We start from the raw sequence: 18691 nt of genomic DNA on the forward strand, positions 1-18691 counted from the left end.
TCCATTTCTACAGACCACGTTCTTCCCTGGACTGTCTTCTCTCCTGGTTATCTCTCATCTCCCTGTCACTGTCTCTGTTGTCTCTTTTGTTGGATCACCTACCATCTCACCTTCTATATTCATTACATCTTCTTGTTCCAAATGACCCCCCATACACCTCTTCAGACAACAACCCAATACGGGTCTCTGCTCAGGAGTCCCAATTCCTCAAGGGAACCTCTACCTACCCAATCACACCAGCCACAAACCATAATGATGGTTGATGTCTTCTTCTTCCTCAAACCCCATATCCAATCCGTTGCCAGTATCAATGGATTTTTTCCAACACAATCACGCTCTTCCATTGCTTTCTTCACTGAGTTAAACCATTGATCCTATCGTTTCCCTGGTATCTCAGTTGGTAAAGAATCCACCTGCAATGCGGGAGACCTGGGTTCGATCCCTGGGTCGGGAAGATTCCCCTGGAGAAGGAAAGGCAACCCACTCCAGTATTCTTGGGCTTCCCTGGTGGCTCAGCTGGTAGAGAATCTGCCTGCAATGCGGGAGACCTGGGTTCGATCCCTGGGTTGGGAAGATCCCCTGGAGAAGGGAAAGGCTACCCACTCCAGTATTCTGGCCTGGAGATTTCCGTGGACTGTATAGTCCATGGGGTTGCAGAGAGTCGGATGCGACTGAGCGACTTTCACTTTCACTGATCCTTGAAACCCGAGCTCAAGTGTTTTTTTTTTTCCAGTTACATATTGACTCAAAAATCACTCCTTTTAAAATATTTATTTACTTATTTATTTGACCACGCCAGACCTTAGTTGCAGCATGCAACCTCTTTAGTTTCGACATGTGGGGTCTAGTTCTCTGACCAGGGATTGAACCCAAGCCCCCTGCATTGGGAGCTCAGAGTCTTAGCCACTGGACCAGCAGGGAAGTCCCTGAGAAAAACATTTCCGACAACATGTCAGGCCCTGCTCTCGGTTCTGGGGATACAGGTGATGTGGGTAGAATGCATCTGGTCTTGCACTGTTACGTAACCATCAACCCTGCCCTCACTAAGGGCACTTGGGAGCCACTCTGCACACACAGCCTTTCAAATCATCGTGACAACGCTCTACCACGTTCCCACAAGGACAATCCTATCGTTCCAGTTCTAAAGACAGGGAACCGAGTCTCTGCCCAGGAGTCCTAATTCCTCAAGAAATTTAGCCTCTATCCACCCAGTCAGACCAGCCAAAAGCATGAGATGTTTTGTATTATTCCTCAATTCATCCTTATTGTCACTCCTTCAGCACTCCCTTATACCAGATTTGGGTGAGAGTGTTGACCTCCAACTTTAACTGCTACCGAAATGGAAATACCTGCATACATACATACGTACATATACATGTATATACATACATACATATATATACATATACATATATACATGTATATATACACACACATTTATTTTGTTTCTTTCCATCCATTCATCCATCTATATCCATCCATCTATATTTATCTGTCCATTCATTGATCTATATCTGCCTATCTATCCACATCTATCATCTATCATCCATCTATATCTATCCATCCATCTATAGGTATCTATCCATGCATTGATCTGTATCTACCTATCAGTCCATATCTATTTATCTATTATCTATCTATATCTACCCATTCATCTATCCATCCATCTATATCTATCTACCCATTCATCGATCCCTATCTACCTATCCATATCTATCTATTATCTTTCTATCTATATCTACCCATCCATCTATATCTGTCTATCCATCCGTCCATCTATATCTATGCATTCATCCACCCATCTATATTCAACTATGCATCCATGCCGCCGCTGCTGCTGCTAAGTCGCTTCAGTCATGTCCGACTCTGTGCGACCCCATGGACGGCAGCCCGCCAGGCTCCCCCCGTCCCTGGGATTCTCCAGGCAAGAACACTGCAGTGGGTTGCCATTTCCTTCTCCAATGCATGAAAGTGAAAAGTCAAAGTGAAGTCGCTCAGTCGTCCAACTCTTGGCAACCCCATGGACTGCAGCCCACCAGGCTCCTCTGTCCATGGGATTTGCCAGGCAAGAGTACTGGAGTGGGGTACATATGTATCTATTTATCTACCTACACAACCATTTATCTATTCATTCTATTGGATGCATTAATGGAGGTGTACGATACCTCTCCTCAGTTACATCACACAATAGCTCTTGCACACAATTTCATCTCCAGCAACACTGAGCTGCCTTTTTGCTCCCCAGGAGCATCTCATTTCTGCCTGGAATGAACTTTCCTCCTCTCCTCCCTGCCAGCCAGCACTTCCACACATCAGCCTGCAAAAGGCCAACATCTCCCGGGAGGTTCTCTCAATTCCCAGGTTGGGTGAGCAACCTCCACTGGCCCCTTCCTCAGAGGTTCCTGTCTAGTTTGTTATCTGACACCATGTCCTTTGAGCTCCATCTCAGCAGAAGAATAGGAGTTACCAGCGGTCAGAGACCCTGTATTCATTGCCACGATGCTTTAGAAGAGACCCCGTGCCTGGCGTACTGTGTAGACTCAATAAATGCACGCTTGTCAGTGGAACTGAACCGAAGGATTGAACTGCTAAGCAGGGATAACATATGAGCTTCTTTCAAAGAGGAAAAGCCCAGTGAATTCCTAGGACACAAGTCCCGCCAGTAGCGAGGCCGGCCAGCACTGCTCACTCTCAGGAAGCTGATGAAACTATTTGCCAAAATCGGAATGGGGCTTCCCTGGTGGCTCAGACAGTAAAGACTCCACCTGCAATGCAGGAAACCCAGGCTCGATTCCTGGGTGGGGAAGATCCCCTGGAGGAGGGCAATGGCAACCCACTCCAGTGTTCTTGCCTGGAGAATCCCGTGGACAGAGGAGCCTGGCGGGCTACAGTCCATGGGCTGAACGATGAATGTGAACGTAACCACCTCCCAATAAACCACCAGAGCTTCTTGCTCTTATTCCTTTTTTCCCAATGAAAGTATCCATTGCTCTGAAAGCTGTCTGACTGTATGAGGCAAGGAGAAGCCAAACTCAGAAGCGACCTGGACTCCAGCCCATCAGCTCCTTAGAGTATGTGCACTTCAATGCCCAGCGACTGCAGGAGCTTCCATCCAGGACCCAGGAAATTTGGAAAGCCTCCTTTCTTGCACACACAGGAAAACATGATTTTCAGGCCCCACCCCTGGCAACCAATGTTTCTGCAGACGTTATCTACTCACAGGGTTAATTTATCCACTCCACTGGCATTTATTACCTGCCTTTAGGCAGAGTAGAAGGGAGCTGGGGGTTGACGGGGCAGCCACCTGCTGGGTGACCTTGACTTTGGAGAGGAACAAAACTGAAGCCAGGTTCAGGAATATAATGCTCTCAATCCAAGACTTTGGGGAATTTTCAGCTATGAGGAATTAAGTGGAAACACTAAACTCTAAGAGAATCTTCGGTTATTCTGGTCCCAGCTAAGGGAGGGTATTTTAGGGAAAAGATGAAAATGAGTTTACAAAATGATGTGTTGGGGAGGGTGGGAAGTAAAGGGAACCCTTCTGCACTGCTGGTGGGAATATAAGTTGGTGCAGCACTGTGGAAAATAGCATTCAGTTCAGTCCAGTTCAGTCGCTCAGTCGCATGTGACTCTGCAAACCCATGGACAGCAGTATGCCAGGCTTCCCTGTCCATCACCAACTCCCAGAGTTTGCTCAAACTCTTGTCCATTGAGTTGGGGATGCCATCCAACCATCTCATCCTCTGGTGACTCCTTCTCCTCCCGCCTTGGAGGTTCCTTAAAAAACTAAAAATAGATCTATCCTAGCATCCAGCAAGCCAACTCCTGGGCATACATCCAGAGAAAACTAAAGATATACGTACCCCTATGTTCACAGCAGCACTATACACAATAGCTAAGACATGGAGACAACCTAAGTATGCATTGACAGGTGAGTGGATAAACAAAATATACATACGTACAATGGAATATTACTCAGCCGTGCAAAAGAATGAGATGACGCCCTTTGCACCAACTTGGATCGACCTAGAGATGATCGTATTTACTGAAGTAAGCCAGACAAAAACAAACAAAATATGATATTACTTACATATGGAATTAAAATTAGGGTACAAATGAACTTATCTATGAAACAGAGATGGACTCACAGACATATTAAAAAAAAAGAAAAGAAACTTATGTTTGCCAAAGAGGGAAGGTGGGGAGGAATAAATGAGGAGTTTGGGATTAACAGGCACACACTGCTGCTGCTAAGTCACTTCAGTCGTGTCCGACTCTGTGCGACCCCATAGACGGCAGCCCACCAGGCTCCCCCGTCCCTGGGATTCTCCAGGCAAGAACACTGGAGTGGGTTGCCATTTCCTTCTCCAATGCATGAAAGTGAAAAGTGAAAGTGAAGTCGCTCAGTCGTGTCCGACTCTTAGTGACCCCATGGACTGCAGCCTATCAGGCTCCTCCGTCCATAGGATTTTCCAGGCAAGAGTACTGGAGTGGGGTGCCATTGCCTTCTCCTACTATATATAAAACAGATAATCAACAAGGCCTACTATATAGGTCAGGGAACTCCACTCAATAGTCTTCAATAATCTATAAGGGAAAACAATCTGAAACAAAATATATATATACATGTGTACAACTGAATCACTTTGCTGTACACTTGAAACTAACAGACGATTGTAAACCAACTATGTGTGTGCTCAGCCGCTTTGTCGTGGCCGACCCTTTGTGACCCTGTGGACTGTAGCCCGCCAGGCTCCTGTGTCCATGGGATTTCGCAGGCAAGAATATTGGAGTGGGTTGCCATGCCCTCCTCCACTAATCCAACTATATTTCAATTTTACAAAAGAATGACAGGGAAAACTAGTAGTGTCACTATCCCTTCAAACCCAGAATATTAATTTTTAAAAATGCAGACTACAGCAGGATCTAGTGTTCCTCTGATTCAGAGGGATTTGCTGCTGAACTCTGGTAAAGTGATTTGATCACAGCCATTCTACCACGGTGGACCAGTGAGACAGACCCGACTGGGGAATACCAGCGGATCACTGAGCTTAAACAGTACAGATCTTTCTGAGCAGTTCTGATGAAGACGTGACATCCGTATTGTTCAGAAGAGGATGCTCTCTTGATCGATGAGTTTAAATGGCGTGATTCCCCTATGTTTGCACAAATCATAGGAATGCATGTGACTTCACAGCTTTAGAAAACAAGCTGCCTTGACCTTGAGAAGTCATTAGGAACAAGCTATCTGAATCTTCTGAAGTTGTTTTGGCCATTCCGCACAGCTAGAAGGGAGTCACATCTTTTACTTATTTATTTTTTTGACAGCACGATATAGTAACAGTGTTTCAGTGTGAACTTGATTTCAGCTGAACTTGACAAAGGGATAATGCTTTGCGATAGAGTAGCGACCGAGGTACTAGTACAGCGTCACACATGCTTTCTAGGAGTCAAGAAGAGCATTTCTAACACACCCTGCATGCTGAACACTGGAGAGGATGTGGACGAAACAGAACCCTCTTGCCCTGTTGGCGGAAATGTAACTTGATGACTGCCACTATGGAGAAGAGTATGAAGATTCCTTAAAAAACTAGGAACAGAACTACCTTAACGACCCAACAGTGTCCCTACTGGACACATACCCTGAGGAAGCCATAACTGAAAAAGACGCACGTAACCCCAATGTCTTGAGAGTCCCTTGGACTCCAAGGAGATCAAACCACTCAATCCTAAAGGAAAGCAAGCCTGCACATTCACTGGAAGAACTGATGCTGGAGCGTCAAGACTTTGGCCACCTGAGGCAAAGAGCTGACTCACTGGAAAAGACCCTGATGCTGGGAAGGATTGAAGGCAGGAGGAGAAGGGGGTGACAGAGGATGAGATGGCTAGATGGCACCACCGACTCAACGGACATGAGTTTGAGGAAGCTCTGGGAGATAGTGAAGGACAGGTAAGCCCGGCGCGCCGTGGTCCATGGGGTCGCAAAGAGTTGGACACGACTCAGCAGCTGAACAACAAGTACGATGTTCACTGCAGCACGTTTTACGATAGCTAGGATGCGGAAACAACTTAGATGTCCACCCACAGATGAATGGACACAGAAGCTGTGGTACACATACACAGTAGAATGTTGCTCAGCTATAAAACAAGAATGCATTTGAGTCGGCCTAATGAGGTGGATGAACCTAGAGCCTACTGTATGCAGAGAAGTACAACAGAAAGAAAAAGACAAGTATACTAACGTATGTAGACAGAATCAATTGCACGCATCTCACACGCTAGTAAAGTAATGCTCAAAATTCTCCAAGCCAGGCTTCAGCAATATGTGAACTGTGAAATTCCAGGTGTTCAAGCTGGTTTTAGAAAAGGCAGAGATCAAACTGCCAACATCCACTGGATCATGGATAAAGCAAGAGAGTTCCAGAAAAACATTTATTTCTGCTTTATTGACTATGCCAAAGCCTTTGACTGTGTGGATCACAATCAACTGTAGAAAATTCCGAAAGAGATGGGAATACCAGACCACCTGACTTGCCTCTTGAAAAACCTGTATGCAGATCAGGAAGCAACAGTTAGAATTGGACATGGAACAACAGACTGGTTCCAAATAGGAAAAGGAGTATGTCAAGGCTGTATATTGTCACCCTGCTTATTTAACTTCTATGCAGAGTGCATCATGAGAAACGCTGGGCTGGAAGAAGCACAAGCTGGAATCAAGACTGCCAGGAGAAATATCAATAACCTCAGATATGCAGATGACACCACCCTTATGGCAGAAAGTGAAGAGGAACTAAAAAGCCTCTTGATGAAAGTGAAAGAGGAGAGTAAAAAAGCTGGCTTAAAGCTCAACACTCAGAAAACGAAGATCATGGCATCTGGTCCCATCATTTCATGGGAAAGAGATGGGGAAACAGTGGAAACAGTGTCAGACATTATTTTTGGGGGCTCCAAAATCACTGCAGATGGTGACTGCAGCCATGAAATTAAAAGACGCTCACTCCTTGGAAGAAAAGTTATGACCAACCTAGACAGCATATTCAAAAGCAGAGATGTTACTTTGCCAACAAAGTAACAAAGGCCTGTCTAGTCAAGGCTATGGTTTTCCAGTGGTCATGTGTGGATGTGAGAGTCGGACTGTGAAGAAAGCTGAGCATCGAAGAATTGATACTTTTGGACTGTGGTGTTGGAGAAGACTCTTGAGAGTCCCTTGGACTGCAAGGAGATCCAACCAGTCCATCCTAAAGGACATCAATCCTGGGTGTTCACTAAAAGGACTGATGTTGAAGCTGAAACTCCAATACTTTGGCCACCTGATGTGAAGGGCTGACTCATTGGAAAAGACCCTGATGCTGGGAAAGACTGAAGGCAGGAGGAGAAGGGGACGACAGAGGATGAGATGGCTGGGGTATCACTGACTCAATGGACATGGGTTTGGGTCACTCCAGGAGTTGGCGACGGAGAGGGAGGCCTGGCGTGCTGCGGTTCACGGGGTCGCAGAGAGTCGGACACGACTGAGTGACTGAACTGAACTGATGGAATGAACCTATCTGCAGAGCAGCAATAGGGAACAGACTTGTGGACACAGTCGGGGAAGGAGAGGGTGGGAAGATTTGTGAGAATAGCATAGAAACATATACACTACCGTGTTTAAAATAGATGAGAACGTGCTGTGTGAGTCACGGAGCTCAACCCAGGGCTCTGTGACAACCGAGAGGGGTGGATGGGGTGGGAGGGAGGTTCAAGAGGGAGGGGATGTCTGTATACCTGTGGCTGACTCACGTTGATGCAGGGCAGAAAGCAACACAGTACTGTAAGGCAATTATCCTCCAGTTAAAAAGCAAACCAGGGAGCGGCAGTGAGCATGCTTTGTAGATTGTACGAAAACTGCAAGCCAGCAGGCATCTTTCAGACCTTTGACCCTCTCTGACCCAGCCTCACCATCCTCTTGCGTTTCTGAAGACTCAGCTATCATCACGAAATCCCAGTACACCCTCCTCCTTCCCTGCTCCATCCGGCTTTCCCAGAGTCATCAGCTGGGGGTCCTCTGTCCCCAAACTGGGGCTCCATCCCACCGTGTTGGCTTTCATAAATAATGTATCGCCTGCTCGCCACTTCTATTACTGTGATTTATGTACACATTTCAGCCACAGCCGCTAAGCTGCTCTGGAACCTAAAGGACCCTCTTCGGGGGAATGAATGGATGGTGGGAATGTGGGGTGAGGCGGGTCAGCTAGTACATGAAATTCAGTCTCTGACTGCATCTCAAGAGAGGCTACCATCTATGAAATAACAAAACCAACTTTCTGCACACAGCCCATACCCTCATGGAAATACGGAAAAAGCACCTCATCTTCTTATATAGGAATACAAGCTTCCAGCTTCTCGCCACTTGAAAATAAGAGTAAATGCAGGAGGGCTGGCTGAATCATTTCACTGAAGAGTTCCTGGAGGACTTTGCTGGTGGTCCAGGGACTAAGAAAGTGTGCTGCCAAAGCAGGGGGCCCCGGTTTGATTCCTGGTCAGAGCAATAGATCCCACATGTCACATCTAAGAGATCACGTCAAACAGTGAAAGCGTTGGTCACTCAGGCGTGTGCGACTCTATACAACCCCATGGAGTGTAGCCTGCCAGGCTCCTCTGTCTGTGGGATTTCTCCAGGCAAGAAGATGGGGTGGGTTGCCATTTCCACCTCCAGGGTATCTTCCCCACCCAAGAATCGAATCCACATTCCCTGTGTCTCCAGGTTGGCAGGTGGATTCTTTACCACTGACCCACCTGGAGAGCCCAAATACATAAATAAATGTGCATATTTAAAAAAAAAAAAGAACAGGACTAAGGTCTTCCAAGGTCCGGAAGAAGGTGAGCACGGGCTGAGCCGGGGGGCCCAGGGCTGACACCACGGGCATTGTCTACCCGAATACATTTCTTACCTTTATAGATACCGTTACTGCCTCCTTGAACTTCCCCTTTGACGGTCACCTCCTCTACGTGAGCTCCTTGGTCGGAGGAGAAGTACACCAGGGTGTTATTAGCCAGTTTCAGCTCATCAAGGACATCCAAGATCTGCCCTGAAGGGGAGGAAACACTCAAGGTTAAAAAAGCACGATGTTTACAAGAGACAGAGGCGATTTGCCCTTGTGCACTTGTCTGGAAATTGGTGATGCTGAGGAGGAAACACTCTTACACCCTGAGCCCTCCCGCCCACGCGGATTCTAATCCAGGATGCGCCATAATCAGAAGGACCCACAGTGGCTGGGCACTTGGCAGAGACAAGGAGAAAGGTTAGTCGTGGAATTAAGTAGCATCTGTAAGCATCATCTGAACCTCTAGGCATCATGGGCAATCCTGCAGGGAGACTCGATAAAGCGTTCTAGAGGAACGAGGCTCACAGACTATGAGCCCTTTGGAGGAAGATGCTAGCAGACAGAGGGAAGATTATTGCAAGCATCAGCTGGCCTTGGTCTTGAGGTCATTAAAACAGTCTAGTAGATGCCATCTGTATGTGTTAATATACGATCATTGTTTTTCTCCTTTGAACTTACTTCACTCTGTATGAAAGACTCTAGGTTCATGCACATCACTACAAATGACCCAATCTTGTTCCTTTTTTATGGCTGAGTAATATTCCATTGTATATATGTAGCACAACTATTTAATCCATTTGCCTAGAGGAGCTGGATGAGGGGGTAGGGATAAGGTTCGAGAGGGAGGGGATAATACATATACCTACAGCTGACATGTGGTACAGCATAAACTAACTCATCACCGTAAAGCAATTATTCTGAGTTAAAGAAAAAGAAGTCTACTAGCTTTCCTCGTCATCTGGGAAAAAACTAAACCATCAGGGCTCCTCTTATATGAGGAAACATCTCTATAAATACTTTTTGATGAAGGACCTTTCTAATAGTTACCATAGATACCAAGGTCTAAAACTGCCCATCATGAAAAATCTATTTTCCTCACACTTTTCTTTTCCTCATCTTTTTTTCCCCAAACAGCATGTTCTAGACTAACCCTGACATATTGTTGTTGTTGTTTACCCACTAAGTGGTGTCTGACTCTTTGTGATCCCATGGACTGTAGCCCACCAGGCTCCTCTGTCCATGGGATTCTCCAGACAAGAACACTGCAGTGGGTTGCCCTTCCATTCTCCACAGGATCTGCCCCACCTGGGGATCAAACCCGGGCCTCCTGCATTACAGGCAGATCCTCTACTGTCTGAGCCACCAGGAAAGTCTAGGAAGTGGCTGACCCAAAAGAAAGAGTGAAGTCTGATTCCGAAGCCCAGACTCTCAAAGCCAGCACAGCTGACTGATGAACAGACCCACGCATGGCATGGCATGACAGCTCCTCTCTCCATCGCAGTCCGGAGGACGGGACGTGAGTACGGAGCACGGATGACCCTACACCAGACACGACTTCATCAACTGGTAAAGGCGGGCCCAGGACACGTGGCGCTTGACTGCACTTTTCTCTCTTTATACCTCAAATTTTTCATAAGAAAAAAAAAACAACAGAAGCGAGCTGAAGATGGAAGAATGGGCTGAAACACAGCCTCTCTGATTAGGAAGCTCTCATCTGGGCTTCCCTTATAAGTCAGTTGGTAAAGAATCCGCCTGCAACGTGGGAGACGTGGGTTCCATCCCTGCATTGGGAAGATCCCCTGGAGAAGGGAAAGGCTACCCACTCTGGTATTCTGGCCTGGAGAATACTATGGACTGTAGAGTCCATGGGGGTCGCAGAGAGTCGGACACAACTGAGCTACTTTCACTCAACTCACTCCTCTACTCTCAAATCAGAAGAAAATGATGGTCAGACTACAAGTATCTAATTTATAATTTCCACAGAGATGCCTTATAGTCCCACGGTGCTAGCTTCATTTGGCCAACGCATACAATTAGTTATACTGTGAAGTATTAAAGGGTCTGAGTTGGTTTTCTGAGGTCTGCTAAGAGCTTTAAATGCTCCTCAAGTGGCTCAGCTGTAAAGAATCTGCCTGCCGATGTAGGAGACGCGGGTTCGATCCTTGGGTTGAGAAGATCCCCTGGAGAAGGAAATGGCAACCCACTCCAGTATTTTGGCCTCGAGACTCCCACAGAGGAGCCTGGCGGGCTGCAGTCCATGGGGTCGCAAAGAGTCAGACATGACTTAGGAACTAAACAGCAAGCACAAAGAGTATTTAGACCTTACCTCTGCCTCTTCCATTTGCACCCAACAAGCTTACAAGAAAGCCTGCGGGCTCCTTCCCTCAGTGCCCACGGGGGGTTCAAACTGTACCAGCTCCTACCTACACGCAGGAACCCACATCTAGGAGCCAGCTTCTACTCCCCGACGACGGCTTATTTGTCTCCTTTTCCCCATCTCCTGAAAGCCATCTTCACAGCAGCCTAGCAGCTACCCTGCTCTGTCCAGAAAGTCTTGTCACATGGGAGTTACAACCCTTTCCGTATTGTCTTGGTGTGGCTCAAGGATCATTCATCTTGACGGGCGACCCACATTTTCGGGTGAGGTCCAATTCGTCGGTGTAGGATAATCACAACCAGAACTCTACAAGCACACCAGGTGTCCTTGGCAGCAGAAGTAACAACTGAAGAGGCTTCCCTGGTGGTCCAGGGCCTAAGTGACTCAGTGGTGAAGAATCCGCCTGCAGGAGATGCAGGTTTGATCCCTGGGTCGGGAAGGTCCCCTGGAGGAAGGGAATGGCAACCCACTGCAGGATTCTTGCCTGGAGAATCCCCATGGACAGAGGAGCCTGGCGGGCTGCAGTCCATGGGGCTGCAAAGGAGTCGGACACAACTGAGTGACTAAACCACCACAACCCAGTGGCCGACACTCCACGCTCCCAGTGCAGGGGGCCTGGGTTCCATCCCTGATGAGGGAACTGGAGCCCACTGGCTGCAGCTGAGAGTTCAGAGGTCACAACTGGAGACACCATGTGCCACGGTGAACATCGGCCATCCTATGTGACCTCGTGTGCAGCAACTAAGATCCTACTCAGCCAAATAAATTAATATTAAATTTAAAAAGACAATAACCAGATATGGGTAATTGGACAAATAAATATTTTTTAAAAAGACAAAATTAAAAAATTAAAAATTAAAAAAATAAAAAAGACAACAACTGAATATTGGTAATCGGCCAAATAAATAAATGTTTTAAAAAGACAATAACTGAATATGGGTGATCCTATCCAGCAGACAGATCACACACCCCATGGAGTCAGGCCCTCCACCCCAGGGACTGCACCCTGACTGATTTCCTCCAAAGAGCGGGAGGGTAAAAAGACACAGAGTCCACCCTCTCCAGAGGTGGCAGACATGATTTCCAATGCAAAAGCAACATCCAATTCATCTGTCACCAGACATATTCTTGCTATCTGATTGCAACGCCACAGGCTAGAGGACGTTCAGTCTCTCTCAGCACTTCATTCCGTACAATAAACACTCCTGGAAGCCATGCCGTAGAGATGAACGTCTCCTCAGGATCAGGGGATAAGATGCGCAGGACTGTTTCAGCGAGTTGTCTCCCGTGATCAATCATCACCAGCCAGACGTTTATTAGGCTGTGTTTTGGTTCAGCTCCACAAACCACCTGTGCGCCCAGGATTGGGGTAATTGGACTCTGACACTAATTTAAGGCTTATCACTTCAAGAATGGTAATTAGTTTAATGAGTTGGCACAGGAAGGAGCAACAAGGCAGAGATATAACCCCCACATAGACTCTGACGGAGAAGGAAATGGCAACCCGCTCCAGTGTTCTTGCCTGGAGAAACCCATGGACAGAGGAGCCTGGTGGGCTGCTGTCCCTAGGGGTCGCTCAGAGTCGGACACAACTGAAGTGACTTAGCATGCATGCATGCATTGGAGAAGGAAATGGCAGCCCACTCCAGTGTTCTTGCCTGGAGAATCCCAGGGACGGGGGAGCCTGGTGGGCTGCCATCCATGGGGTCGCACAGAGTCAGACACAACTGAAGCGACTTAGCCGCAGCAGCATACACTCCGAAGGAAGAGGGCCCCTTTGGGGGCCTCCCCTGGTGGCTCGTGGGGAAAGAATCTGCTGGTCAGTGCCTTTGATCCGTGGTCTGGGATCGAACTTGGGCTTGATCTCTGGTTCGGGAAGATCCCGCATGCCAAAGGGCAACAAAGACCATGTGCCACAATCCTGAGCCTGTGCCCTAAAACCCTGGAGCTGCAACTCTTGCAGCCCATGCGCTCTGCAGCCCATGCTCCGAAACTAGAGAAGCCCCGCAATGAGAAGCCCACAGCCCACAACTCGAGAGCAGCCCCTGTCCCTGCAACTAGAGAAAAGCCCGTGCAGCCACGAAGACCCAGCCCAGTCAAAAATAAAAAGAACTGCAAAGAGAATGTGTGAAAAAAAATTTACAAAAAAAAAAAAAAACCACAAATGCCCCTTTGGGTGCACATAAAAATTTCTAAGTGCAAATAAAAAGACACAGATCAGGGTTTCACTTCCTTGTGCTGTAATTTGGTATTTGCAAAAGGGCATACAGCCATGCACCTCTGTTTCAAATGAAAGTATTCTTGAATATACCTATATAGAAGTACCTTAATATAAAGGAAAATGCTATGAAGAAATATCTTTCTGAAAAAACGTGGCTTCTGTGGCAACTTCTATGAAAACAACAAAAATATTTAGAGATTGTTTATTTATAGTTGCCAAAACCTTGGAAGGAACCGAGATGTCTTTTAGCACCTTGGTAGGTGAATGGAAAAACTAAACTGTGGTCCAGCCACTCAACGTGATATTATTCACCGATACAAGGAAATGAGTTGTCAAGCCATGAAAAGCGATGGAAGAAAGCGGAACGCACATGACTATCACAGGAGAGCTGCGTTCCAGCGATGGGTCGGAAAGATCTCCTGGAGAAGGAAACGGCAACCCACTCCAGTATTCTTGCCTGGAGAATCCCACGGGCAGAGGCACCTGGCGGGCTGCAGTCCGTGGGGTCACAAAGAGTCAGAAACACCTGAACAACCAGCACACACACACACACCCAGAGGTGAAAGAAGACAATCTGAAAAGGCTGCACACGGCATGACTCAACTCTGTGACACGCTGGAAGACGCAAAACAGTGCAGACTACAAAAATCAGTGCTCGCCAGGGGCCGGGGATGAGGGAGGGATGAACAGGGAGGACAAGTATCGTATTCAGTTGAGTTCAGTCGCTCAGTCGTGTCTGACTCTTTGCCACCCCATGAACGCTAGGCCTCGCTGTCCAACACCAACTCCCAGAGTCCACCCAAACTCCCGTCCATTGAGTCAGTGATGCCATCCAGCCATCTCATCCTCTGTCGTCCCCTTCTCCTCCTGCCCCCAATCCCTCCCAGCATCAGAGTCTTTTGCAATGAGTCAGCTCATCAGGTGGCCAAAGGACTGGAGTTCCAGCTTCAACATCAGTCCTTCCAGTGAACACCCAGGACTGATATCCTTTAGGATGGACTGCTTGGAACTCCTTGCAGTCCAGGGGACTCTCAAGACCTTCTCCAACACCACAGTTCAAAAGCATCAATTCTCGGCGCTCAGCTTTCTTTATGGTCCAACTCTTACTTCCATACATGACCACTGGAAAAACCATAGCCTTGACTAGATGGACCTTTGTTGGCAAAGTAATGTTGCAGCTTTTTAATATGCTATTTAGGTTGGTCATAACTTTTCTTCCAAGGAGTAAGCATCTTTTAATTTCATGGCTGCAACTATTGTGTATGATACTGTAATGATTACACATTTGCCCCAACCCATAGACGGTCCATTGGAAAAGACCCTGATGCCAGGAAAGGTTGAGGGCAGGAGAAGAAGGGGACAACAGAGGATGAGATGGTTGGATGGCATCACCGACTCGATGGACATGAGTTTGAGCAAGCTCCAGGGGTTGGTGATGGACAGGGAGGCCTGGCGTGCTGCAGTCTATGGGGTCAAAAAGAGCTGGACACGACTGAGAGACTAATAAAAGGCACAAATCCAATAGTGAACTGTAACGACAACCATGCATTTTAACTGATATTAATGGGGTTGCAAAGAGCCAGACAGAACTGAGCAACTAAACTGAACGGAATGTATCAATATTGGCTCATCAAAAGCAACACACACACTGTGCTAAGGTGGTCTAATGTTTGGACTTTTGCCTTCCAATGCAGGGGGGTGTGGGTTCAACCCCTGGTCGGGGAGCTAAGATTCTACAAAAAGACAAATGAATGAAAAAAAAAAAAAAGAAGAAGCAATAGCATAACAAATTCAATAAGGACTTCAGAAATGGTCCACATCAAGAAAAAAAAAAAAAAGAGAGAGAGAGAATACAGCAAATCGTGTGCATAAGAAATGAATATAGAAAAATCCTCTGTACTTTCTGCTCAGTTTTCCTGTAAACTTAAAACTGCTATACAAAGAAACATAGTCTACTGGGAATTGCAGTCCCGGGATTAGGACTTCATGTTTTCACTGCTGAGGGACCGGGTTTTATCCCTTCCTGGAGAAGGAAATGGCAACCCAGGCCAACATTTTTGCCTGGAGAATTTCATGGACAGGGGAGCCCGGTGGGCTACAGCCCATAGGGTTACAAAGAGTCAGACACGACTGAGCAAGTAACACTGGGGGAACTGGGGTCTTGCAAGCTGCTTGGCTTGTTTAAAAAAAAAAAAAAGTAAAAAGATACAATATTACAATAAGCAAACATCTCTTTAAATTGTCTGCTAATTTTTAAAAGATGCCTTTCAAATGTCCTGTTGGTTCCCACACATCGTCATCCCGCATTCAACTCGTGCTGACAAAAAGCCTACTGAAAAAGGGATAAAAACCGGAGCGTGCAGAGGGGTCGGGGACGGTGGCCATTTGATCCCAGATACCCCTGGTTGATTGCTGCCTTTCAAGGCAGCTACATCCCCCTGTGACAGTTTTCCCTGCAGGCTGTTTTCAAATCCAGACAACCCAGCAGCCGCAGAATCCTTCTACTAAAATATATCTCACATCTTCCCTCATCGTCACACTCCTCCCTAGATATCTCCTCCAAATTCCAATATTTTCAAACAACCAGGATAAGCTATTTCCTTTGCCCCCACCCATTCCTTCAAACCATCGCCTAGGGTGATAACTTGATCATTTTCATCAAGAGGACCGTATACCACTGGACTGGGATTAAGAATCCCAGAGAATCTAGCTGATGCTCCCACGCACGGATACCTGAAAAAGCATCACATTTCTGATTCTCTTTCAGTTCTTTTTCCCCCTGAGAGAGGCACCCTCGTATCTCATACTATTTGAGTCTTAAACGCCAGAATCTCATCCGAAAAGCCCATTAGCCGTTAGATGTTTCATGACATTGATCCTATAAAGGTCTAACATATTTCTCGTCTAAAAATTTCTGCAGTGAAATCTCCTGTGGGAACAAACGCCGCTGTATTTTTCTTGCTTTCAGAACCACATGCTGCAAGTCAGAGGTCCGCAAATATTATCTTTCAGAGGTTCTCAGGTATAATGACAGCAATTTATATCGGATGATCGTTCTGAATTACCGGTGGAGGGCTGCAGGGTAGTGTATAAACGAAATGTTTTATTTCCAAAGCTTCCCCACATTCTTCCTGAAAATGAAACAAATACAGAAAGCAAGCCATTTTCAAGAGCACTTTGTTATCTAACCGGAGACAGCAAGATTGAGTGTATCGGTGGGAGGGCGGGTGGGGAATGAGGGCTTGCTGTCAAGGGTTCAGTCATTTTAAAGCAGAAATCTGGGAGGTGTGAAAATGATGGTCCCTTCCTCCCACAGGTGTGAATGCAGGTTGAAAGAAGCCTGCGTTCTGAAGAATTTGTCCCTTCCACTGATTCATGCCACAAGCAAGAATCACGCCACGTGCCACTGTGACGGGCAAAGTGAGACAGAAGGTTTTCCAGTCCTCAGCTGGAATCCTAGGTCTTGCCTGAGACGGAGTTGCCGTCACGGGGAATTAACTGTTCAGGGTCTGGCTCCCAGGTCCCAAGTCCTGGGTCCCTGGTTTGCTCACTGCAGTTCTTGACCTCTGAGTGGGTGCACGCATGCTAAGACAGAGTCACCGTCATGGGGAATTAACTGTTCAGGGTCTGGCTCCCAGGTCACAAGTCCTGGGTCCCTGGTTTGCTCACTGCGGTTCTTGACCTTTGAGTGGGTGCACGCATGCTAAGTCGCTTCAGTCGTGTCTGACTCTGTGACCTCATGGGCTGCAGCCCTTCAGACTCCTCTGTCCATGGGATTCTCCAGGCAGAACACTGGAGTGGGTGGCCATGCCCTCCTCCAGGAGATCTTCCTGACCCAGGGATCAAACCCAGGGTCTTCCTGCATTGGCAGGTGGGTTCTTTACCACTAGCGGCCCCCCGGGAAGCCCCTCCAAGTTGGAGGTCATAACATATAACGGTAGAGGGTTGCCATGAGTGATGACAGAGACCTGCATCGCAAACCCTTAGCCCTGGACTATGAGCACTCAATGCAGCTTAGCTCTCCTTATAGAGGAGTTAAAAATCAGAGTTAAACCATCAGCTTGTCTGACATCGAAACTACAACGAGGTACTACCTCCCACAGGCCAGAATGGCCATCATTAAAAAGTCTACACATGTTAGAGGGGTTGTGGAGAAATGGGAACCCTCCAACACAGCTGGTGGGAATGTAAGTTGGTGCAGGACAGTATGGAGGTTCCTTTAAAAACTAAAAATAGAGCTACTGTATGATCCTGCAATCAGATGCCTGGGCATATATCCAGAGAAAACCATAATTCAAAAACATACATCCACCCCAATGCTCACAGCAGCAATATTTACAATAACCAAGACTTGGAAGCAACCTACCCGTCCAGGGAGAGAGGAATGGACAAAGACAAGCCACATATACAAAGTGGAATATTACTCAGCCCTAAAAAAGAATGGAATAAGGCCACCTGCAGCAACATGAAAGGACCTCGAGCTTGTGATACCGAGTGAAGTTAAAGAGAGAAAGACAGACATCATACGATATCGCTTTATGTGGAATCCAAAAAATGATGCAAATTAATTCATTCATAAAACAGAAACAGACTCAGAGACATAAAAAGCCCACTTGTAGCTAGCAAAGGGTCGGGAGAAGGGATCAATTATGAATTTGAAATGAAAAGATATACACTACTTTACATAAAGCAGATAAACCACAAGGACCTACTGTATAGCGCAGGGAACTATATTCAATATCTTATAACAATCTGTAACAGGAAAGAATCTGAAGAAGTTGTGTGTGTCTATATAAAACTGAATCACTTTGCTGTATACCTGAAACATTGTAAATCAACAATACGTCATTAAAAAAAATTTTTTTTAAATCAACTTGTCTAAGGGAAGATTTGCGATTTCAGTAAATCTGGCTTTTCTCTTATTTCCTATAAGGTAGGTGGATCCAGGCAAAATATGGAAACAAAAACACCATGACGTCGTTATTTACCCTTCTGGAAACACCGAGCTCATTAAGGAAAGGGAATATCTCCTGAAGCAGATACCCACCATGAATCATTAAGAAAGAATTTCCGCCTACTCAGTGTAATTCAGGGAACACAGGCAACGCTAAAAAATTCCCCTAAAAGTATTTCACTAAGTCCTTTCTGTGATCAACAGGTGAATGATGGAACGCAAATGTTCGGGAAGAGGGTAGGATCTGAAGACAAATGAGAGAGCATCTATTAATA

At 46.6% G+C, this 18691-nt stretch overlaps 1 protein-coding gene across 2 annotated transcripts in view; it reads right to left on the bottom strand.

The window, feature by feature from the left end:
• The window catches only part of STS (steroid sulfatase (microsomal), isozyme S), a 157548-nt gene that overhangs the window by 34126 nt on the left and 104731 nt on the right, over positions 1–18691 (bottom strand). For both annotated transcript variants that reach the window (XM_018043775.1, XM_018043774.1), the window contains exon 8: positions 8931–9068. In XM_018043775.1, the coding sequence (XP_017899264.1) occupies positions 8931–9068 (138 nt within the window). The remainder of the gene's footprint in view (positions 1–8930; positions 9069–18691) is intronic.

This window comes from Capra hircus, assembly GCF_001704415.2.
Source record: "Capra hircus breed San Clemente chromosome X unlocalized genomic scaffold, ASM170441v1, whole genome shotgun sequence".
In the NCBI taxonomy this organism is placed as follows: Eukaryota; Metazoa; Chordata; class Mammalia; order Artiodactyla; family Bovidae; genus Capra; species Capra hircus.